This window comes from Leptonychotes weddellii, chromosome 11 (assembly GCF_054177405.1).
Source record: "Leptonychotes weddellii isolate Sample4059 chromosome 11, ASM5417740v2, whole genome shotgun sequence".
Classification (NCBI taxonomy): domain Eukaryota; kingdom Metazoa; phylum Chordata; class Mammalia; order Carnivora; family Phocidae; genus Leptonychotes; species Leptonychotes weddellii.
Genome location: NC_138379.1, coordinates 20649423 through 20673623, shown reverse-complemented (window position 1 = coordinate 20673623; position 24201 = coordinate 20649423). Strand labels below are relative to the sequence as shown.

At 40.0% G+C, this 24201-nt stretch overlaps 1 protein-coding gene across 1 annotated transcript; it reads right to left on the bottom strand.

Moving 5' to 3' along the window:
* Positions 1-2541: 2541 nt before the first annotated feature.
* On the bottom strand, positions 2542-23985 carry TRAF6 (TNF receptor associated factor 6). Its single transcript, XM_006736579.3, has 7 exons — positions 23801-23985; positions 20177-20494; positions 16498-16648; positions 14799-14957; positions 13128-13199; positions 11069-11146; positions 2542-9361 (listed from the first exon to the last, which is right to left on the bottom strand). Exons 2-7 carry the CDS (start codon positions 20470-20472, stop codon positions 8492-8494), a joined length of 1626 nt encoding a protein of 541 aa, XP_006736642.1. The 5' UTR covers positions 20473-20494; positions 23801-23985; the 3' UTR covers positions 2542-8491.
* Positions 23986-24201: the final 216 nt, after the last annotated feature.

Below are 24201 nucleotides of genomic sequence, written 5' to 3'. Positions count from 1 at the left end.
TTGCTTCCATTTGGACATTCATTTAAATATTCCTGGCCTGTGTCTGTTCTTTGGATTCTCCTTTGAATGGGTTAAAACATCCACCTGGTTCCCTCATTAAGAATTAAATAAAATCTTTAACTTGTGTTCATTTGATATCTGTATGAGAGTCATAGTTTGACTCTCTTTTGAGAAGACCAGAATCATATTAGATATCTCACATTCCTGACTGAGATATAGAAAGGTTGGCCCTTTCCTTGAAAGCTTAGTCTGATGAAGGAGACACTCAGTGTTGCCAATAACTGAGATATCAGGAAGAAATCTGCCTCTCCACTTTCCACCCTCCCTCCTGCCCCTCTGCATTCAAACAGGTAGCACCCTACGAGAGAGAGAGAGAGAGAGAGAGAGAGAGAGAGAGAGAGAGAGAGAGAATGTGAATTTGGCCTCCAGCCTTCTGGGCTATTTTCAATCCTCGGATCTTGACTCAAGAGACAAGTTGTATTCTGATGAACTCATATGGGTTCTGGGGCTACATTTAAAAAAGAACAGAAAATACCAGAACGCATCAAGATGTAGTAAAAGCAAGTTTTTCAAACACCTTTTGTTGCAGCTGAGTCAGTGTACATATTATTTATTCATTTATCTCTATCATCTTTCTATATCTATGTATCTATATAATTTACTGTGGGTCACGAACAAAAACAACAAAAACTACCACAATAAAAAAAAAAAAAAAACCTTCGCAAAACACTGACTGCACAGGCATAGTCAAATTCAGGTCTGTTAGCCTAGTTGTCTTCAGAAAACCTGCTTGCTTTCTTCTTTCACAGTGGCTCCAGGAGAATATCAGATTAGGTTTGAAATAAATTTCACTTTCAGGCTCCTAACTATTCTAAAGGAAATGACAGGTTAGCTTTAGTTTTCTCAAGCACTTCTGGTGGGGCTTTGTCTGCTTTATGTAGACACTTCAAGTTAAAGGACTGGCCAATCAGAAAGGATGAATACCCACCATTTGCACTGACATGGATGGGGCTGGAGGGGATTATGCTAAGTGTAATACGTCAAGCAGAGAAAGACAATTATCATATGGTTTCACTCATATGTGAAACAAGGAATAGCGTGGAAGGGGAAGGAATAGGGGAAGGGAGGGAAAACTGAAGGGGAAGAAATCAGAGAGGGAGACAAACCATGAAAGACTCTTGATCCTGGGAAACTGAGGGTTGCAGAAGGAGGCGGGGGAGTGGAGGGATGGGGTAACCAGGTGATGGGTATTAAGGAGGGCACGTGATGTGATGAGCATTGGGTGTTATATGAAACTGATGAATCACTGAACACTACATCTGAAACTAATGATGTACTATATGTTGGCTAACTGAACATAATAAAAAAAATAAAAAATATATACAAAAATAAAAAATAAAGGACTGGCCAGAGGGAAACAGCTGGGATTAAGAAGTTAGACCTTCTCACACAGGGTTTGTTTTTTTTTTGTCGTTGTTGTTTTTAAATCAACCTCTGCCAATCAGGGTGGAGCGGCCCGTGAGAAGGTCCAGGGTAATGGATAATTAAATAAGGATATTTATTTAATATACTATATATTAAAAAAGGATTTATATATTTATACTTACATAAATATATATTTTTATATTTAAAGGATTATTTTTCAGGATTTAGCAATCTAAATCTCAGTGTGGTTTTATTACTTAGTTTTCAAAAGTATAAATTCTGTGAAGCTCAGACTTGTTGACTCGTTTTTATATTAAAATGTGCAAATCCCTACCCAGACCAAGCAAAAATTGTGATTATGCATCATTTCCTGACAAGATTACAACTGTCACTTCATAAAGTAATCATGCCCCTGCTGGTCCCCATACAAAAGTTAATTTTAAAATATGATTAAGTGTAACAAGACATCCACAAGAATGGGACTGGTCAAGAAACTAACCCAAATTAGAGGTGGAGTTTAAAAAAATTTTTTATGGCTTATTCTGGGATTAATAACAATATTTCACTTTTGGAACTTTCCAAGAATTAAGGTGGCATTTTGTAGAACACGTGCATGCTTGACAAACTGGTACGTCCCACTTAGGGAAACTGAGTCTACTTTAGAAGAGACGGGGTTGACCCACAGAAAGCTTCCTAAAAATGCTTTTTTGCCACACGATAGAGGCAGCCATCACTTAAAACAAGTGTCTGGGGGGTTTGCTAATGATGGAGCGGCTGGGATAGCCTCGGCCCTGGAGTTGAAGCTTCTCATGCATCTGTTGGGACTAAGTTCATGCCGTTTCTGGCTTCGTACTTTGTTTACCTGGTTTTCTCATTGGGCCTAAAATGGCTGTGCAAACGTTTCTCTTTGGGCCCAATTTTATTTTGCAAAATACAGTTTTAAGAGTCCGAGGAAGAAACCACAGCTTAAACCAAGGTCTAGAATAAATCATTTACCATTTCCTGGAGGAGCAAAATATTAATTGTATTTCATGTGTAAACCAGTGGCTGGGATCATTCTTTCCTCCCAATACAGTGAGTTACAGTCTCCAAAATAAAACAAAGATAAAGCAAATATCAAAGCAGTGTAGTTATTTTATTAAAACAAACACCCGGGATACCAGTTATATTTTAATATGTATATTTCATTTTAAGTAAGAGTACTTCTTTGGTAAAGCCATCGGTGCTGTATACAGGCTGAGAAGAGAATATGCACAACAGATGGGAGTGGGTAGGCCGTGTCAGTCCAGCATTTGTTTTCATGTACACTAACATTCAATTAGGTGCCATTCAAGAAACACTTTTGGTCACACTCTTTTAACCACTACTAAGACAGGATCTAATGTAAAATCTCCAAGTGCCTTTGTGACTTAAATGTGAATCTATATGCATAACCTAAGGCTGGAAAGAACAGGTCACACTTACCTACTAAATGGAGTGGAGACCCTGTTGATTCCTCCACCAGTCCTGCAATCCAGTTGTATTGACCTGATGGAGACCATGGCGGGTGGTGGTGGGGGGAGGTCCTCTGTGTTGTGCGTGGTGATGGGGGCGGTTGGAGGGGGGCAGTGGAGGGTGTGTGGCAGTGAATCTGGGTAATGCCTTTAAGCCCTCCCTTTCATGCATCCTGCTCTTCCGATGAACACTGATTTTTGGTCTTTCTGTGATGAGCCACCCCCTCCCATCTTTGCATTCACTCCCTCTCACAAAACACATTATTTTGAGTCCAGATGAATTAGGAAAACTGCTCACAACTTCTGTAGCAACAGTAAATTCTTAGCAACAGCAGGCTTTTGATGACACTTTCACCATTCCATGTGCTTCAATTTTTCACGTTTTCACCCCATAGCTTGTCATACAGTTACAGAACTTTAATAGCCTCCTTGGGTTCATAAAGCGTCTTGCTTAATAGATCCAAGCATTAATAAACATTACCCATTACTTAATAGTATCTAAATTTCAGATTCTATCCCACTCTTTACAGGTAGATAAACGGACACAAAGACAAAGAGAACTGATTTGCCCATGGTCAGTCAGGAGTAAAACCTAAGTCTCTTAGCTTCTAATTTAGTGGTATATATGCTAAATTACAATGCCTCTTCAGCCCTCTGGGAACATAATCCTGGAATCCTGCGTAAGCAAAATGGGCCCAAAATTACATTCTCACCAGAGAAATTAATTGGATAATTTATCAAGTGTGAAAATAACATTAGAATATTCTGCACAACTGACTAAGGACGTTCAAATAAATCCATTATAAAAAGCATCCCTTCAGGCAAAATAAATAAGATCAAAATTCAGCATAATAGATTTACAAGTTGAAAACTAGCTCAAAGTGAGGACCACAATTCCAGCTACAACTCAAATATCACAAGTTTCCCCGAAGAGATGACTCAACTGAAGCTAATTATCTTAGCAAAATTTTTAAAGAGAAACCAAACTTGAAGAAGTCTCATTAAAATTAACATGTATTAATGTTACAAAATATTACTTGTAGATTCTAGGTGGTGGTTGTTCAGTATACAATTCGTCCAACATCTTTGCATGTTTGAAAAATTTCATAAAGAAAGTGCTGGGGGAAAAAAACAACAAAAAACAAAACAAACTCATCTATACCATTCCACCTAAAACTTACATGACAAACTACCAGAAATTGGTCAGTTTTAACCAGTATTTTCATTAACAGATCATTACTAAATATATGAGTATGTATCCTGTGCCAGGCACTGTGCTGAAACATGAACCGAACACTGTCCCTGTCCCTCAATTTTCACATTCTCCTTCGGACTGCAGTAAAACTGTCGTTACGTGCTTCTAAGACTGGCAGCATTTCTTTCTTGGAATACAGGAATCCATATGCTCTTCTTTCCATTGGCCTTTTAGCTTTTACCCTGAAATCTACCTGCAACTTTGGGATAAATGCAGTCAGCTGGCAGAGGAGCTCTGACAGGAGGCTCTCCTTTCCAGAAACCACGGCTGGGAAGCAGCACTGCGGCTGTGCTCTGGTGACCTTCCAGGTGGGCATTCAGAGCTGCAAGCCTTGAGGGAGCACAGGGGTCGGCCTCTCCTTCCCTCTTGTCCTAAAGGCAGGGCTAGCGTCCGGCTGAGAAAGCACTTTGAGAGTAAAAAAAAATAGCACATCTTCTCATTCCACAACATGCTTGCCCCATCTAGAATGATTTTTCAGTATTTTATAACTTTATAATAACAATTTTGGGAGAGGAAAAAGCTTTAAAACATTAAAGGCTTAGGTGACATTTAGAGAAACGAGTAGGCTTTTTTTTTTTTTTTTTAAAGACACAGCAAGAGCAGGAACACAAGCAGGGGGAGTGGGAGAGGGAGAAGCAGACTCCCCACCGAGCAGGGAGCCCGATGCGGGGCTCGATCCCAGGACCCTGAGATCATGACCCGAGCCGAAGGCAGACGCCCAACGACTGAGCCACCCAGGCGCCCCGAGTAGGCTTCTCTTTACAGGCATGTGACTAAAAGTGAAGGCTGTAATTGAATACTACAATCTGTAGAGATCCATCTAATTTGATTTCATCAAATCAACTTTCTGGAGACTGGCAATTCGGGAGTGTCAACTCCATTCTGTAGAATGCAATGGTATCAACTGTGAAACTTACTATAGCTTATCATGTGAATCTGGAAAATTTAGAAAAAAATGTATTTCAAAAGAAAAGTACAAATGACTCTTGTCCATTTTTCATTTTTTTAAGGCATTGCAGTGCTTAGGCTCTGTGGAACTAGGCATCACAAAAGAGACCTAATGGTATTTTATATAAATGATGAGCATAATTCATAATTTAATTGAGGCAAGCCAAAAAAAGAGCTGGAGTAACTGAATTAAAGTACAGTGCTTTCAAGTCTTAAGTTAGAAAAACCTCTCTCCTAATTAAAAGTGTTTTCTGGTCACTAGAGATTAGAGGGTTCCCTGGATAAAGGAATGACAAGCAACTGCTCCTCTTTAAGGAGAATGTATTCTAATTGCATGCATAATTCTTAATTCCTAATTCCTGCTTAGTTTATCTAAGACTTTACTAGTACAGAAACAGTTAATGGAGAACCTAATTTTATACCTGTCACACAAACTGTCAGATGTCATCCAACATCTCTATATTAGCCCATCATTAGAGGAAAAAACTCACCTTTCATTCTATCTCCCTTGACTCGGCCCCACAGTAGAAGCTGAATCATACTGTACTATAGACAAAGCTTCACTGCTGCCCTGGCCAAAGGACCGTAAAAACTCCCAAACTACACATCAACATCCTGACTTGTTTTCCCACAGCCAAATACATGACTCGCAGCCAGTTGCCTCCAACACTGGGTTGGACCTCTCTGGGAAAAGAGGAAACAATTTTGCTACATTTGAGAATGATGTCAGAAGATCAACATGTTCAAAAGTTAATAAAATAAGAATGCAGGGCGCAAACACTTGAAAGCCGGTTGAGTGAAGCCAGCATGTTTGAGTCCAGCAGATTGGAAAAATATAAGAGACCAGATTTTCCACCTCAGGCTTGATTCTGAGGTGAGGTCTTAACAAAAGTTTCTATTTGGAATGACAGCTTGACCATTACTTTTATTCTATATTCACAGTGAATGACCAGTATAAAATAAGTGCCTGGTTTCTTACAAAATACCACATGTTTGGGGGTGAAAACAAATGCTTATTTGAATTAAGATGAGACCCAGCTGATGGGATACTACATTTGAAGTATTATGTCAGCAGAAAATAAGGCAGAACAATTTCCTACTGGCACAATCCTTTAATAAGTATTGTCAACACTTTGCTGGTTAGGACTTAATTTCTTAAAACAGAATTTTATGGTTGGAGTGGACCTTAGAAACATCTAAAGCAACTCCTTATTCTACAGATGAGAACCTTGAAGCTAGAAGTTGAAATTAGGCAAAAAACCCTGTTTTTGTTTGGATTAAGCAGAGTGAGTAGAAAAAAAATAAACTAACCAAAGCAGGAAATGACTGGCTTCAGTACCTAAAGTACAGCTATGCTTTTAATAGAAATTTGACCAGGAAGCTTTTAAATAGTATTTCCTTTTTTGGTGGGGTTGAATGTTTTGTGGCAACATTTTTTTTCCCTCTGATAAAAATATATGGTTTATTGTAGAAAATGTAAAACATATTAAGAAAGCACAAAGAATATAAGTCATCAAAAATAGTTCAGTACATTTCCTTCAGGCTTTTCTATGCAACAAAAAAAGTTTACCATTTACTTGTTAAATGGAACTCAACAATTACTCACTGAAAAACAGTCATAAGAACAGCAGTAGTGCGGGGCTCTCAACCTGGAGGGTGGTGCTGCCATGATTCTGAGGAGCTAGTTGGAAGGCACAGCAGCTAAGGGACACCAACTGCCAGGAAGTGAACTGGGAACCAGCGATGAGCAGCTGGTAACGGTTGGTAACTCTGGGGAACAGGATCTCTGCATGACCCTTCTTTTTACTGTGGAACATAAATGCATCAGAGCAGGAGCCTCAATGCGGCAGAGAGGAAGGGCAGAAACACAAGTAAAGGGAAAGGTCAAAGTGACACTTGCTGGGTCTGCCTGGAACCAAAACCATTCTTCTCCACAGACAAGGTCTCTTGGCTTCCTCTTGAAATTAAGGCTCATCTTCAATGCTGGTCAGGGAGCTCTGATCTGGCCCCTCTAAAGATATAATTCCATTTCTCATGACCAGACAGCATTAAAACAATCTTGTGTGAACAGCAAGGAGTATGGGTCCTCTCAGATTCTTCTAAGAGCCTCTACTAGCTCTGGGACTCGCTGAGAAAAAGATTTCACCATATTTAGTATCTATAGGCCTTAACAAATCAACGGCACAAAAATCATCTCTCCCTATTAGGAACATTTAGCCACTTCAATACATTCCAGATGACCCTCCTCAACTATGTATTGTTGTTGACCAAAGCAACCTACTCAGGCTAAGTCCTGACAGAACCACTATGACTGCCCACCTTGGTTTGATGACCTCTCAGGTTATCTCCAGTGATCTCCCAAGTATTAAGAAATTCCGTTTTTAGGAAATCAGTTTTGTTCCATTTAACAACTATCGGAGGTGTTCAAAAGAGCTGAAAATTTCTGGCTCAGATAGCTCCCGTCACCACCAGTGAGATGCCATGTTGGCTGACTGATGAGACACATTTCTTCTGTTGGTGCTTCTATGTGTGCATCTCCCTGTCCTACAAGCATTAAGCCACAGAGAACATATGTAAAGCTGTGGAACTCACTCTGCACTGAACAGACAGAAAGGGATTTATAGCATAACACTGGGCAGTTGGTACCCACATGGTTCTCAACAGTCTCAACTCTGGAGAAGATGCTACTTGTAGCCTCAAGGAAATATGTAAGCCAGATAAGTGTTTATACTGAATAAGTAAGGTTACATTTAGGGTTTAAACTAGTTTCTGAACATCCTTAGTAACACCCTACGGGGGTTGGGGGGTTGGAGAGAATGAGAACTTAAGCTGTCCAAGGATTAAGGTTCAAATCCTCTGAAATCCGTACAAGGTCAAATAAAATGAGAACTCAGCTCCAGAGTAATAATTCTCGCTGGCACCAGCACGAGGCAGTAGTGATTCTCAAGTTTAATATATTACATATAATATAAAAATAAGCTGAAGTTTTAAGGAATGTCCATTATTATTAAAAGGTTTGAGCTTTCCTAGTCCAACCATGGGCTTTTTGACAATCAAACACACTGGAGCAAAAGCCCATGGAAGTACAACAAAGAGGTATACTAAGTGACAAAAGAGCTTCTACAATGTGCCACAGGCACTTCGGTTTTTGAGAAAGCACAGAATGTGCAGATTTCCAAGGAAGAAAATAAAATTGCTTCAGAGATTTGTAACAGGAAGAAGTGGTAAGTGACCTGTCTAATAACATTCACTGGTGAGTACTACACTGGTGAGCCTTCCCACTTCTTTTGTGGTTTGCATATTATTGAGAACAAGGCCAAGACACTGCTTTCTCCAGATGGCTTTTTGTTTTTGAACACATGCAGGGATGCTATGTCCCTGAATCAGTACTTCGTGGCTGAAAACCCTCCCTCCGGAGACTGCCCATGTCAAAGCGGGTAGAGACCTCACAGCGTACTAACAAAGTATCATCCTTAATGAAGGTTCTTTGTCTTAGGGCATCCAGGTGCATAAAAGTCACATAGCCAAAACCTTTTGGGTTCCGTGGGATTGTGGGTCTCTGGAAGGCAAGCAGCTCTGGTTTGGCATCCATGATCTCTTCATGGTTCTGCCTTACAGGCGCTTCAGACTGATCAAGAATTGCAAGGCGTATTGTACCCTGGAAGGGCCAAGGCAGGTGGCTGTCATACTCTCCCTGCATTGTGTGGACAAAGAGGGATATATAATTAGCACAGCGCTGAGCAGTTGGTAACTGGAGGTGCAGGCGCATGCACAGTTTGTAGCCAGGTTTGCCCGTGTAGAATCCAGGGCTGTGAATGACAACAGGTTTCTCCTCTTCCTGAGATTTCAAATGCATCCCAAAGTTGCCAATCTTCCAGATGTAGATCCCGTTGCACTGCTGCGCTTCTATTTCAGCAACTTTGTCTTCAAGGGTTCGAATGGTTCGTTTGAGCTCATTTACATACATGCTCTGAGTTTCCATTTTAGCAGTTAGCTCTCGGATTTGATGGTCTTGTCTTACAAGGCGACCCTCTAACTGCTGAATGGTTTCTTGGAAATTATGGACCTCGGGGTGACACGGAGTGGAGACCCGGGACACAGAGGAAGAATCGTATGGCGCCATATCACGCTGAGGTACAGGAGCTAAAGCAAGGCTTAAACCCTGAACGGCCTGAGCCAACATTCTCATGTGCGACTGGGTATTCTCTTGTAGGTGGCGTGCCAAGTGATTCCTCTGCATCTAAAAACCAAGCATAAGCCTTAGGCTGGGACTAGATACTGTGAGGAAAGGGACCTAGCCAAGCCAAATAAAAGGTTTTTAAGTAATGTCATCATTTCCCTCCATCCCCTAACAGCCTTCTGTCTTCATCAAATTCTTGATCCAGTGAGATGATCTGGTCTCTTTAGTCACTGAAAAAGTGAGGCTATGTGCTGAATACCTTTCACTCAGATAAATCTCCCTTCCACCTATAAAAGTATCAGGATCTATACCCATCCTTCGCTTCTGACTCAGAGATGACTCTCCGCTTGTCCAACATTAATGCTTCACCTGGGCTCTCACTGGCACCCACCTTTTCAAGACCTCAGAGGTTTTGCTCAGTTATACCCCTTCTCCTTTATCTGCATTCCCTCCCCTTAACCCTTTCCCTCAGAATATATTACAGCTTTCCTGTTGAAAAAAAAGGTACATCTCTCTATTGATCTCATGTCTCTCTTTAGCTAATACCATTTTCTCTCTCTTCCTTTTACAACCAAGAGTACTCCATCTGCGCTGTCTCCAATTTGTTTTCCAAAGTGCTGCAAAGTATAATCTTTCTTGTCTCCACACTCTTCTCATGTCATCAAGAACAGCTTGTTATATGAGAAAGTATTTATAACTTTTATTACAAAAGTAATTCATGTATATTATCGAAAAACAGAAAATACAGATGACTGAAAATAAAATGAGTTACTTATGATCTCACCTAACTACCATTAACATTTTTTTAAAAAGATTTTATTTATTTGAGAGAGAGAGAGAGACAAAGATAGTGAGAGAGAGCGGAGAGGAGAGGGAGAAGCAGACTCCCTGCGGAACAGGGAGCCTGACTTAGGGCACGATCCCAGCACCCCAGGATCATGACCTGAGCTGAAGGCAGACACTTAACCAACTGAGCCACCCAGGCGCCCCCCATTAACATTTTGATACATTTCCTTCAAGTCTTTTTCTCTATGCAGACAATACAGAATCTTCCCATAAAATGTAATCATAGTATATACCATTTCTTCACTTTATTCTTAAAATTACTAAATGCGTGCTTATTGTAAAAAAAGTCAGGTTAAAAAGCATAATGGAAAAGCAAAAGTATAGCTGGACTCTCCAGAAAGAATGACTTATCATTAATAACCATCGATCTCTGGGGTGCCTGGACAGTGCAGTCAGTTAAGTGGCTGACTCTTGGTTTCAGCTCAGGTCATGTTCTCAGGGCTGTGAGACTGAGCCCCACGGTTGGGGTGGGCTCTGTGCTCAGTGGGGAGTCTGCTTAAGACTCACTCTCTCTTTGCCCCTTCCCCTGCGTGCGTGCGCTCTTTCTCTCTCAAATAAATCTTTAAAAAAATAACCATCAATCTCAAATATGTGACACAACTGATCACTAGCCTTGAAGCTAATTTTGGAGAGCATAACAATACCACCTTTTCCTTGCCTGATTCACCAATTTCTAATACAGTCTGTTCATGACTCCTTTGATGGTCTGCTTCTCCTTCCTGTACACACTCACTCTATTGACCTTCCATTATCATCACAAACCACTTCCCCAAATCAATATTCCGAGTCCCAATTTCTCTTTGGAGCTCAAAAGTTATACACTGCATGTCAGCCATATCCCCTTCCACTGGTATTCTCAACTTCACTACGGAATTTTCTTTGATATTCAAGAATTAATAAAAGAAAGAAAAAAACCCTTACCTTTACATGGCAACCAAAAGTACTGAATGTGCATGGAATTGGGGCTGTCGGACAGTCTAGATCATAGTGATTAGGCATCTGAAAACCAAAACAAAGGCTGAAAAATGGTTCTCCCTGCATATCATGTTCTAGTTTAATGATCACATTTGAAAATAAGATTTACATTTCATCTAAACAATATCATGTATTGTCTATGGATGCTTTTGCACAATGCAGAGTTGAGAAGCTGCAACAGGAACCATGTAGCCCACAAAGATCAAAATAATATTTATTTCCAAAAGTCACAGAAAAAGGCTAGAGCAACATCTCTTACCATCCCTCCAAATCACTCAAATGCCCAGAAAATCAATGTTTCTATTGCTAGGAACTAACCCCCTCTAGTGGCACTTTAGAGAAAAAGCACCTTCTGATGGCAACTAAAACTGCAAACTCAAGACTCACTGTGGTCCAGACCATTTAACAGGGACCAGTTAACTGCATACACTGAAACCACTGGCTGCGGCCATTATTTCCCTCATTACCGGCTCTCATAAATCTTACTTTCTTTTAACCAGGGCATGTTTTGGTTACCATGGGGAGATGCAGATGCAGATGTCAGAAGGTATTTTAAGCACATTAATCAAAGTTCTAAAGAAAGTCTCAGCCTTTGATTTGGGGATTCTAAACACATTCTTTAAGTTGAGATCCATTATGCAGAATCATGTTCTTTGAAAGTGGTGCCAAATTCCCTTTAGAAATTTAGTTTGGCTATATTCATAGATACTTCAAGCAGAAATGACTATAGAAACTACTTAGTCCAATTCTTCATTTTGCATCATCTGGAACAGCAGTCTGCAGAATTTTTTGTAAAGGGCAGATAGAAAGTTTTTTCAGCTTTGTAGGCCTTAGGGTCTCTGTCCCAAGTAGTCAACTCTTACTATTGTGGTACACTAGCCACGTACAGCACACAGACATGTGGACATGGCTGTTTTCCAATAAAATGTATTTACAAAAACAAGCAGTGGGCCAGATTGGCTGGTGGGCTGGTCTGCTGATTCCTGATCTAGAATGTCAGCTTTCTTGTCAGAGATCAGTGGGCAAGTTAGGGGCACAGCCAAAATCAAAACCTAGGTTTTCTCTTAACCTAGAGTTTTTTCCTACATTATTTTATTTTTGCTGGGTTTAATATGTGATACACGGTTTCCTTCAAATATTAAAACAGAGCAAAAAAGAAAACTAAGGAGGTGAGACTTCAAAAGCAAAAAGAAGTTTAACACCTTCGATTAAGGCTTTGCTGGGGAAAAAAACCTAAAAGACTTTATTAAAAGACAAATGGAAAAGTTTAGTCAAGTGACGGGTTTTGCTTGCTGCCACTTATTAACGTAATCAATTATGATCTTGGGGTTTGCAGATTTCATGGGTGTATAAATATTTAGTGACTAATATTCATATTTTGTGGGTAAACTCCCCAAATGTCAAAAGATAGCAATGAGATGGAATTTTCCTTTCTCTATTAATACAAATGTAGTTTTCTATTATTATTACTACTTTTGATGATGTCCATTAGCAGGCTATGGCACAAATGAAGAGGCGCTACAGATCTTGGAAATCTTGAAATGTCCCACTATGTCTCAGGGGCGACAGCTACAAATAATGCTCTGCTACTGAACAGACTTGCTTTCATCTGTTTCATAGTTCTCTCACTTTCAGCTGGTCTCTGGACACCTAAGAACCCTGTTCCACAGTGTGCAAATATGTATTTCTCAAAGTTTTTCTTTCTTTAAATGGAGATTTTTTTTTATTATTTTTATCTTAAAATGACCCGGGTTTGGTAGGAATTTTTATGAATATACACAAACACGGGTATTATGTTAATGACTTAGGAATTTTAAGTACTTAGAGCTGAATATTTTGTTCTTTCTAAAAGTACTATAATAATTTACATGAAAGCTTTTCAGTTTTAATACTTCTTCAATCTGTATTCATTTTGACTTATTGATTTAAATTTCCCATTAAAAACCTAACTCGTTTCTTTAATCTATTAATGGAAATATTAACTTACAAAAGGGAATCATTATACCTGTTCTCTGATGAGCATAGTATTGCAGTATTCACAGATGACATTTGCCAAAGGACAGTTCTGGTCATGGATCTAAATTTTATTAAAAAAATATAAAAAAAGCATGAGAAAATCTGAAAAAGTAACAATCTATTTTTATAAAAAGTAATTCACTATAAAAAAATTAAAGACCTCAATTTGTGCAAAACAAAAATGTAAAAATAATGTACAAAGGTTATTTTCTCTCCAAAGGGAGCCAGTGTAGTAATGAGAGGTTCATCTCACTTTCTAGCTCTTTAAAAGAATATGAGTAGTACACAAGAGAATCTTTTAAATAATTTCTTTTGAACTTCTGCGACGAGTTTGGACAAAATTTACCAATAATATAATTCTCCAAAGGCCCTCTTCCAAAAATTTCCAGCAACAGCATGACGTCTTAACTAAAACTCTTACCAGGAAGGTTAAAAGAATAAAAGTATTATTAGAGCAAGAACCTTTGGTGCCCAGGTTCTCATATGCCCCAGGAAAGTGAGCTTTGTGTTCCAGAATACAATGAATTTAGTTTAGTTGATATGCTGAGAAGTAATTAAGCTTCCAGGTTAAGTCCACTTAACTTACTGAAGTTTAGGAAGACATCAATTTGCTCTAATTATGCCTCAGACTTCTCTACATGTTTAGCAAGTTAGCAGACTTCTTTAATATTTCATCAACTTAATGAATATGCTTGACCTTCTAAGAAAGTAGGAAAAAATTACCAAAATGAATTTATAAGAAATAAAGTTTAAAGAACTATTTTCATAGCAATAAAAAACATAAATTATACATAGGTTATTTTAGTAAAGAGGACATAGGATGGAGATCCTGGACTAGATCTTAGTGCTAGCTTTGCCACTGACTATATTAACATAAAATTACTTAACCTCTCCACATCTCAGTTTCTGAATGGAAAACTGCTCTATCACTATGATGCTGTCAAGCACATGACACTTCTTTTTAAAGATAAACGTTTTAATTGAAGTATAACATATGCACAAAAAAGTGAATTCATTACATGGGTATAGCTCAATAAATTATCATCAAAGGAACACATTTTGTGGTTTTTAATTTATTCTCCATAAAAGTTTTATCTACCTATTCTCTTTTTCAAAGAGAAAAGTGTAAGTCTGATAAAGTAATCATTCTACTTGTCTCTAATCCAAAATTGGTCATTAAAATATCACATAGAAAAGGAGATCAGCATATGTCTTTCCTAGAAGCTTGTGTTACTTGCAGATCTACTATAGTGGTTAAGTAGTATAAACAATGTTTTCTAAGAAAGATATACAAGTATAAACTCTACACTTACTTACTAAATGGTTTATTGACCCCTCTTCTTAAAAGTCAATCTTCCCACCACTGATAATATAGACTCAGATTTGGAGTAACATCTTCTTCTATACCCTCAAATATACATTAAAACATTTTTTTTTAAGATTTTATTTATTTGAGAGAGAGAGAATGAGAGACAGAGAGCATGAGAGGGAGGAGGGTCAGAGGGAGAAGCGGGCTCCCTGCTGAAACTCGAACCCGGGACTCCAGGATCATGACCTAAGCCAAAGGCAGCCGCTTAACCAACTGAGGCACCCAGGCACCCCTGAAACTTTTATTTTTTTAAAGAAGTAGTAAAATTAACAAATCCAAGTAAGTACATGCCTCTTTATCTTCAAATGCCATCAACGCAGCACAGTTCATGCAAGAAACCTGTCTCCTCGGGCACTCCTTAAGAATGTGAATATTAAGTTGGCATTTTTGGAAGGGACGTTGGCACTGGGGACAATTCATGAGAGCAAACTCACAATGTACTTGGTGATCCTGTAATGAGGAAAATGTAATTGATCAGTATTTGCCAATCCCTATGAAATTTCCTAAGAAATAATCTACAAATGTACTGTTCCCTTTTATAGAACTGGCTACTGAACCTGCTTTGTCTAGCACATACCATATGAAGGTCTTACTGAATTTATTTTTTATTTATTTTAGAGATAGAGAGTGAGCGAGTGGGAGGAGCAGAGGGAGAGGGACAAGCATATTTCGCACTGAGCGCAGAGCCTGACGTGGGGCTCAATCCCACGACCCTGAGATCATGACCTGAGCCAAAATCAAGAGTCGGATGCTTAACAGACTAAGCCACCCAGGTGCCCTTGGCCTTACTGAATTTAAATAATGGTTGTGAATTACAAGTTTATACAAAGAATGTGAATTCTCAAGTTCATGTATCCAATTAGGGAAAGATGTCAGATTTTCTGATTATCAATTTAGTCTCAAAAGGACCATTCCTTCAAAAGGAGCTAAGTAAAGGTGGGCATGCTGCAAATACCTTTTATTTTATTTTTTTAAAGATGTAATTGGCTTCCCATTGTTAAACCAGGTATTTTTTAAGATTTTATTTATTTAAGAGAGAGAGAGAGAGAGAGCAAGCACAAGCTGGGGGAGCAGCAGAGGGAGAGGGAGAAGCAGGCTCCCCACTGAGCAGGGAGCTCGACATGGGACTCAATCCCAGGACCCTGGGATCGTGACCTGAGCCGAAGGCAGACACTTAACCAACTGAGCCACCCAGGTGCCCCGCAAATACATTTTAAACACTTAATTTCAAATACAACATAAGCAATATTTAATTCTTGTAAAACAACAAAACTAAGAATTGTTTTTATTTAATTTAAAAGCAAATGCTTTTAGCTGATTACTTCAGCTAATCTCAAGCTGTAGGAGGACTCCATTTAGCTCTTAATAAAAATATACAATTTAGAAAAAGAAAAAAGTATGGTTAGGATACTAAGATGACAGAAGACTACATAGAGTTTGCTGCTTATTTCAAAACGAGAGAAACAAAATTAAGAGATTAACATGTGACATTTATATTTGAAATGCTCCTCAGTTTTTTTTTTTTAAAGATTTTATTTATTTATTTGACAGAGACACAGCAAGAGAGCGAACACAAGCAGGGGGAGTGGGAGAGGGAGAAGCAGGCTTCCCGCTGAGCAGGGAGCCAGATGCGGGGCTCGATTCAGGACCCTGGGACCATGTCCTGAGCCGAAGACAGACGCTTAACGACTAAGCCACCCAGGTGCCCCACAATGCTCCTCAGTTTTATTGCAGATAATGTTCACCTAAAAAATTTGTAGTAGAATACGGATTTCTTTCTTATTATCACTGGGGCAAAGCCAGAGTATATGGATTAGAAATATATAGTTTCTACTCATATTTATATTCAATTATGAAAGAATTGGTATTAATTCAGCAATAATTTATTAACCAATTATTATATGCTAGGCACAGATGGGACACAGCAAAGTGCGTATCCTCTAGGAATTGCCTTGCATATATGCTAACAGCTAGAAAATAATTTTAATACCTCAAGATGCCTCAGTTCCATCTTGTGCAAACAACCTTCATTTGGACACTTCACCATCAAAGAAAGAATCTCTCGTTTTGCAAAATTGTCAGGAAATAGTTGATTTTCCAGCAATATTTCATTGTCAACTGGACATTTGTGACCAGCATCCCTAAAAGAAACAAGATACATACACTTAGTAGATTTAAACAAATGTTAACGCTAGAACACACAAAACTTTTAGTCACCGCATATAAATTCTTCATTGATTATTTCCTATGGAAAGTAATTTAACAGCATTATCACCAAAATAAACTGTTCTTCTGTGGACAGTTTAACAAGCATTCTTTACTGAAATGAATACAACTAGTACCATTTGGTTACCTATCAAAAACTATGTTGCATTTTAGATTTGGGGATAGATTTAAAGCAAAAAATGAGAAAAATTGAGTAAAATCGTATTTCGATTGGCATGAAGTGAAATGAAAGTTAAGGGTGGGAATTGTGGCAGTCTGGCAGGCTTCTGTTCTGTGAGCAGCCGTAGTGTCCTAGTGAGATGGAACTAGATGGGCTGCTCGTGTGCCAACATCTACTTGTAGTGTGCTGCTTGGCTGTAAGGAAAAATTAAACCAATTAGCAGTAACCTTACAAGGTCACGTTTTTAGGTTTACTCTGAACAGTCATTACAATACTCTGGCTCACAGGCAACAGAAGGTTTCCTTTATGTTTAAGGTACAGTGTAGTAGGGAGTAGAGCACCTCTATGTCCTGATTCCCAGTGGTTTATTCCATCTTATGATGGAAAAACCATCCCTAGGAAGCTTGGGTGTCTGTCACCCCCCTTTAACTTTTTGGGATGTCTCAATATTCACTGAAAAGTGAAGGTCAGGTAGGCTACTCAAACACTCAAATATTTGTTGAGCACTTCCTATGTGTAAACCAACAGTGCTAATTGCTGCTGCAGGTAAAAAGCTGCTGAAAAATGGGGTCTGCTGTCAAAGGTCTTAGAAATAATAAAGGTGAGAGACATGGTCTTTATTGAGGCCTCTCTCAGAATGCATGTTATTACTACATTGTCAAAAACTTTCTGAGAAGCATAGAAATAGATGCCCAAAATCTAAGTGATGGATGACTAAGAGAAAATAAGAACAACCTTACAGAGTAAACTGGAAAAGACTGTCCATAGCATTAGCAATCACTCCAAAAGAAAATGGAATTGAATTGAGATAGATTTTGATTCCTTGAATGACTATAAGAAATGAAAAATTCCAGAGCTGTTCTTTAAGAACTTCAGAGTTAAAGCTAAATGGTCAATTCTAACTTAAAGGGAGACAGGAAAAAAAAAAAAAAAGCTCAGACTTCCTTTTGTGGGTTTTACTTCCTTTTCAGAACATGTCCCACTACTTGCATGAACTTTGCTATTAAAAAACTGCTAAAGATTAGCTACCTTCCTGGGATGTGTGACCACTTGGTAAAATACTATATATTTTTACCCACAGGAAAACCAACAGTCCACTTTCATTGCCTACATAACAATATAAACAAACATCATTATAAACAAACAAAAAATTGAGCCTTTAACATCATTCTCATGTATATTCTAAACCAGTGGTCTCAACCAGGGCAATTCTGTCCCCCATGGGACATTTGGCAATGTCTGGAGGCCACTCTGGGAGTTGGGGGTGGGGGGTACGACAACATCCACGAGCAGAGGTCAGGGATGCTGCTAATCATCCTACAAGAATTTCCCACAACAAAAAATTATCTGGGCCAAAATGCCATGTGAGGAGGGTGAGAAAATCTATCCTCAACAGATCTTACCAATTCAACAGTGGGTAACACAGTTTTTTCAAGAATTGACACAAGTCACATGTCCCCTTGTTACTTAAATCAAGCCAAGTCCCAAGTGTGGATGTAGTTACCCTAAACTCAAGTTTTATGTTAAAGTTAATTTAAAAGTTCAAAGAGAAAAACTTGTAAGACTAGTGAATAGCCAGCTTAACCTATTTAAGAATGATTTTACTGAGGAACATAAACTCCTCCCCCACCTTCTTCCGTCATTTTTGTTCAGGACAGAGCCCTTTAGTCACCTAAAAAGACTCCCATCTACTTCTGAATTATAGTAAAATGTATCTATTTCTTAGGAGATGATTTTGAATCACATGTGGAAATCCCATCTACCTTCATTTGGTTAAAGCAGCCATGATTTACTGAGCACCAACTGTGTGTCAGGCACTATTCCTGGCACTTAGGAAATAGTGGCACTCAAGAAATAAAAGAGATGTCAACGTCTGCTCTCAAGGAGCTAATCTTCCAGTCAAACAAGCAGACAATAAATAAATTACCTGGTATTTCAGAAGATGAAAAGTGCTAAGGAAGAAAGGAAAGTAGGTTAAGGGAGACTGAGAGTGTGGGGGTAGGTAGTCATGCTGTGGTATAAATAGGGTGGCCCGGTTACCCATGAGAAAGTGAGATGTGAGCCACACTGGGGGAAGGAAAGAGTATTAGCTGAGCAATTAGCTGAAGTAAGAGTGCTCCAAGCAGAGAGAGCAGTTAAAGCCAACTCCCCAGGGCAAGAGCATGCTTGACATGTTCAAGAAACAGCAGAATGAACCGGTGGAAGGAAGGGGAGTGTAGTAGAAAGGCGGTCAGAAAACAGACTATGAGCCTATTATACAGGGCTTTACAAGGACTTTGGCTTGTATTCTCAGATGACCTGCTGCAATGTTCTGAGCAGTGATATCATATTACTTATTTTACCAGGTTGTACTGAAAACAGTCTGGAAGAAGGCAAGGGTAGAAGCAGGAGGCCTGTGAGGGCTGATGGTGAATCAGATGGCGGTAGCAAGTGGAGGCAGTGAGAAGGAATTTGATTTTGGGTATATTATGAAGGTAGAGCTGTCAACTATTACTTCCTTTAAAAATACTGGTTATTTTACGGTTGTCGATAGAAACCAGGTTTAACAGAATTTAACACAGCTAAAATAAGAAAAACTGATCACTTAAAAGCCAGCATTCTTTGTATGGCTGAGATTATCAGATTCTAACAGCATCATCATTTAAGGTACATTTTTTAAAATTTGATTTTTAAGTAATCTCTATACCCAACATGGGCTCAAACCCACAACCCTGAGATCAAGAGTTGCATACTCCTCCCGACTGAACAAGCCAGGTACCCCTAAGGCACATTTATTCTATATTATTTTCTTAAAGCATAGAGACTCACCCCTTAGTCTGCAACAGAACTGCTTTAAGTAGAAATAGCTAATTTACCTATTTATTTATCTAAGGGACAGGAGGGGACAGGACAGTAGTTACCTTTCATACCACAGCAGAAGCGAGTAAGAATCTAAATTTCTCAATTTTTTGTCCAGTGTGCTTTTCCCTAAGTAACTTTTTACGTATAAGACTACTCTCGGGGGGTGCTCTATGTAATAATGTTCTCTATATTTGGTTCCGTTGCTGGATACAGTTCTTATGCTCACGTACCTTATTTTTTTTTCAAGAGTTATTTATTTATTTGAGAGAGAGAGAATACATGCAAGCACGGGGGAGAGGCAGAGAGAGTCTTAAGCAGACTCTGAGCGGAGTGCAGACCCTGACTCGGGGCTCGACCTCATGACCCTGAGATCACCACCTGAGCTGAAACCAAGAGTCAGATGGTCAACCAAATGGGCCACCCAGGCACCCCGCTCACGTACCTTATTGATTTGATGATGCAAGCTTTGCAGAACCTGTGGCCACATGGTGTTTGCACTGCTTCCCTTAACGCCATCAAGCAGATGGGGCATTCATACTTGCTTTCCAGGGGTGGGTCAAACTCCACATCATACCCCTGGATCTCTTCCAGAAAGGAGCTGGACAGGTTCCCCGGGCCGGCGGTTCCACCCACACTGTCATCTTTTGCTGCAGCGCTACACGGGCCGGCCATAGCACCACAGCAGTCACCCTCGGACTGGCCGGATCCACAGCTGTTCTCACAGTTTAGCAGACTCATAGTAATGTGATTATCAACTGCTCTGTAGAAACAGTGAGGAAAAAATGCCTTCACACACATCTACACACACACACATAGACGTCATAGCTTATCTAGGCAAGTCACTATTTAGTTGATATATGTTAGCCATGTTAATAATATTATTTACAGAAAATGTTTCAAGTTCTTTGGGCTTTGCTTCATGGCTACGATTTTTGAGTTGTGGAGTTTATGATCTAGGAGAAAGAGAGAATATAAGATTAAAAGAAGAAAAGCACCTCAACTGTAACACTTAGTTATATCTTAATTATCTGCTTATATGTCTGTTTCCTGTGACTGAAGTCAAGAATTTTCATATCTTCAGTACTTAGCACAAGATCTTTCATATAACAGGTGCTCATTAAGCATATGCTGAAGAACTGAAGTATGCTACTGAAGTTTCGACTTCAGTATCGTAAGGTGAAGAGCACAGTAAGACCAGCAAGCAGTGCAAGGAAGAGCGATGCACAAGGAATCAGGTGATCACGTGCAACACTAGATGTGTGATTTGGGGCAACCTAACAATTTGGCTCTTGGTTTCTTCTTCTAGATTTGAAATTCTACAAGTACTTCTAAATGTTCAGTGTGGGGATTTCTATTATGTAGAAAGAATGGAATTGAAAATATATATGTGTATGTCCTTTTGCCTTCAGTCAGGTCAAGTGACTATGTCTCATTATTAATGACTGGAAAAACACGTGAGGTTTCATTGGCCTATGGAAAACTATTGCTTTCATGGGTAGGTGGGATGCTTTCAAATTCTAAACCCCCATAGTATTTATGAATTAGAAGCTAATGTCTAAAAGCAATTCACAGCCTATGTAACCAAGTCTCTGTTGCAGATAATTACACCTGAGGAAAATTCCTAATATGTGCCAGATATAGTTCTAGAAACAGAATGTAAGCCTCTAGTCAATATGGTAGACATTTATCCCCCTGCCTGTCTCATTTTCATATGAAAATCCTGGCTGCCACCAGGCCAAATAGTGGGTTAAAACAGTAATCCTGTATCTTTTACTTCCATACTTTCTTCTTTTACAGACACCTTCTTCTTCCCAAAAAGATCTACAAAGGAAGAGGCACTGTTTTGGCTGGATAGACAGTACGTGAAGCTTAAGTGCTGGAATTTGATGATAGGGGTTTATTTCTTTTCTCCATTATTTGGGGTAGGACCCGGACGAGTTAGGTAACCTTCTATCCTTCAGTTTCCTCATGTATAAATAGAGATAATCATGAAACCCACCTCAGAATTACTGAGGATTAAATGTGTTAATATGTGCAAAGCACTTAGAACTGCCTCTGGAAGAATGAGTTATTATTATGTGCAGCTCCCTGTAGTAAATTAATTGAACAATTTCACTGTCCCCATTTTATCAGGGTGGAAACTATGGACCATAAAAGGGTTAAGTAACTTGCTGGAAATCATAGGCAAAACCTGAAGCGTCCCCCAAGGTTGATACAAAGTAACCAATGGCCAATTCCCTATCACTTAAAAAAATTCTAATATTATACTCAATCACTCTGAAGACTAAACAGTCACAGCCTTCTCACTATGTAAGCTGCTTTATAACAATACCCCTGAGCCTCATTCCATGTTTTGGTTCAACTGCTCCTGGTTTGCAAAGATTTTTTTGGTGTGTACAATAAACTTTTACCAACTACTACTTCAGTGATTCACTGGCTTTTACTTCTCTTATTTTTGAACTTTGACAAAGCATAGCCTTAATTAAATATTGTGGGATGTAACCGCTGATGACTTATTTAGACTGCAAAATGAATAAATATTGTCAAAAATCATGGCTTGTCATATATCATGGCTTAAATCCAAATATTAGTATCTGGGTCAAAAAGTACATAGTTAAATATCTTAGGGAAGGGAGGAGTATGGTGATGCACAAAAATGTGCTCCTCTAAGATCAACAGATGCTAATGAGAGAAAGGTTCTAAGCTAAAGAAATCAACAAGGTATGTCTTGAATTGGTCAATTTTAAGTCAACGGAAAATTCATTCATAGCAAAACACAGAACTCCTATAAAGTAAAACGATATAAAACAAAATACTGAGAAAGTACCTTTATTCTTCTACTAGCTTTAGAAACAACTATTCACCAACTCTTTAAAATCTATTCCTGAAATGCAAAGACCTATAAATGTGCTGCAATGGCCAAGAAGTGCTGCAAAATAGTCAACTGTTAGATCTTAATTTTGAATACAAATTCAAGAGGCATTCCCCTTCCTAGGCACTATTTGTTTTCCTCCTGGAGGCAAGGATTTGAACAACTTCTTTTAAAATTGCAGCCAAAATTGTATCAGCATCATATATCCCATCTTATCACAGAAAAGGTCTGGCCTTTACAATTCTGAAATACTGAGAAGTATATAGTACATGCAGGTTGAAACTCGGCTCATCACATGGGCAACAAGTGCCTGAATGAAACACATTCCTTCCTTGAGTCACAAAAAGGCCACACTGTCCTTAGCCCACCCAACCTCAAAATCAGAAAAACCCCTTCTATCTTCCCAAGTAATCACAGAGGAGCGGATAATATGGCAGTGGTTGGGTTCACAAGGCCAACACTTAGATATTCTTTACAAGTTTTTCTCGTTTCTACCCCTGTGTAGCAAGACATTAGTAACCTGCTCTCCCGAGAAACAGAAACACGCAAATACTATACATTTAAGCTGCTAATACTTTAGGTGCTTTCTGTTCACATTCAAGACAGTCCTAACTCTCAACTGGAGTTCCCCTAAAGCCAAATACTAGGAACAGCTTTATCAACCCAGCGTCTGGAACAATCTCTACAACTACCGAATGCAGGGGCGGGGGAGGAAACATTCATGTCATCTGAACCTTTTTTTTTTAAATCGCTGTCTGGGACCTCTATTGAGTTCAACAGGGAACCCCAAAATAGCTTTCCCATGACAGTGACAGAGAGCGACGGGAACTTAGAAGGTTTGGGTTTTGTTTTGTTTTTCCTTTTTTATAAAAAGCTGGTAACAGCTCCGAGGGACGGGAAAATCCAGGAGGCAATTTCCTTTTCTGGAAAGGGGAATACGCGGGGTGAAGGGAGGTAGGGTTAAGGAAGGGGGCGCGGGATTCCCGCTGGCAGACGGAGTGAGGGGAGGGGAGGAGGTGCCCGCAGGCAGGGGGAGCAGAGGTGAGGGGAGAGGGGGCGGCGTCCCCAGCCTCTGGGAAGCGAGGGGACAGGAGGCGGCGACCCCAACCTGTGAGGAACTAGAGAGGAGGGGGCGGCGTTCCCAACCTCGGGGATGAGGCCGCGGCCGCCGGGAGGAGACGTCCGAAGACTCACCGCTCTCGTCCGCTGGGCCGCCAACGCCAGCCGGCAGCACGACTCGGCTCCGCCAAGGCTCCTCACTCCGAGTTGAGGCGGCCTGGACGCCAATCTGCCGACCCGAAGGCCGCTTCAGCTGCGACCCCGGGCCGCCCGGAGCCCGGAGCCCGCGCCCCAGCCGCGGACGCCCCTACTTCCGCCTTTTCTGCTCTCTCTGAGCAGCGAGGGGCGGGGATCGGGCGGGGCGGAGACCGAGCGGCGGAGCCGGGCCCGGGTGCCCCCTGGCGGCGGTCCTCCACGGGCCCGCAGGCTTCGGCGCAGGCGCGGGGCAGGTCCAGCTGTCAAACCCGCGCACGCCGGCTGGGCTTCCTTTTCAGCTCGGAGAGATAATCGACCTGGGAATTCCTGACCCCGCAGTC

Excerpts from the sequence above, each read along its gene's own strand:
- TRAF6 (XM_006736579.3), bottom strand. The coding sequence starts at position 20,472 with ATGAGTCTGCTAAACTGTGAGAACAGCTGTGGATCCGGCCAGTCCGAG. Across the intron at positions 16,649-20,176 it reads TGCATCATCAAATCAATAAG|GGATGCTGGTCACAAATGTC; the intron begins GTACGTGAGCGG and ends TGTTTCTTTTAG. Across the intron at positions 14,958-16,497 it reads TGGAACTGAGGCATCTTGAG|GATCACCAAGTACATTGTGA; the intron begins GTATTAAAATTA and ends TCCTCATTACAG.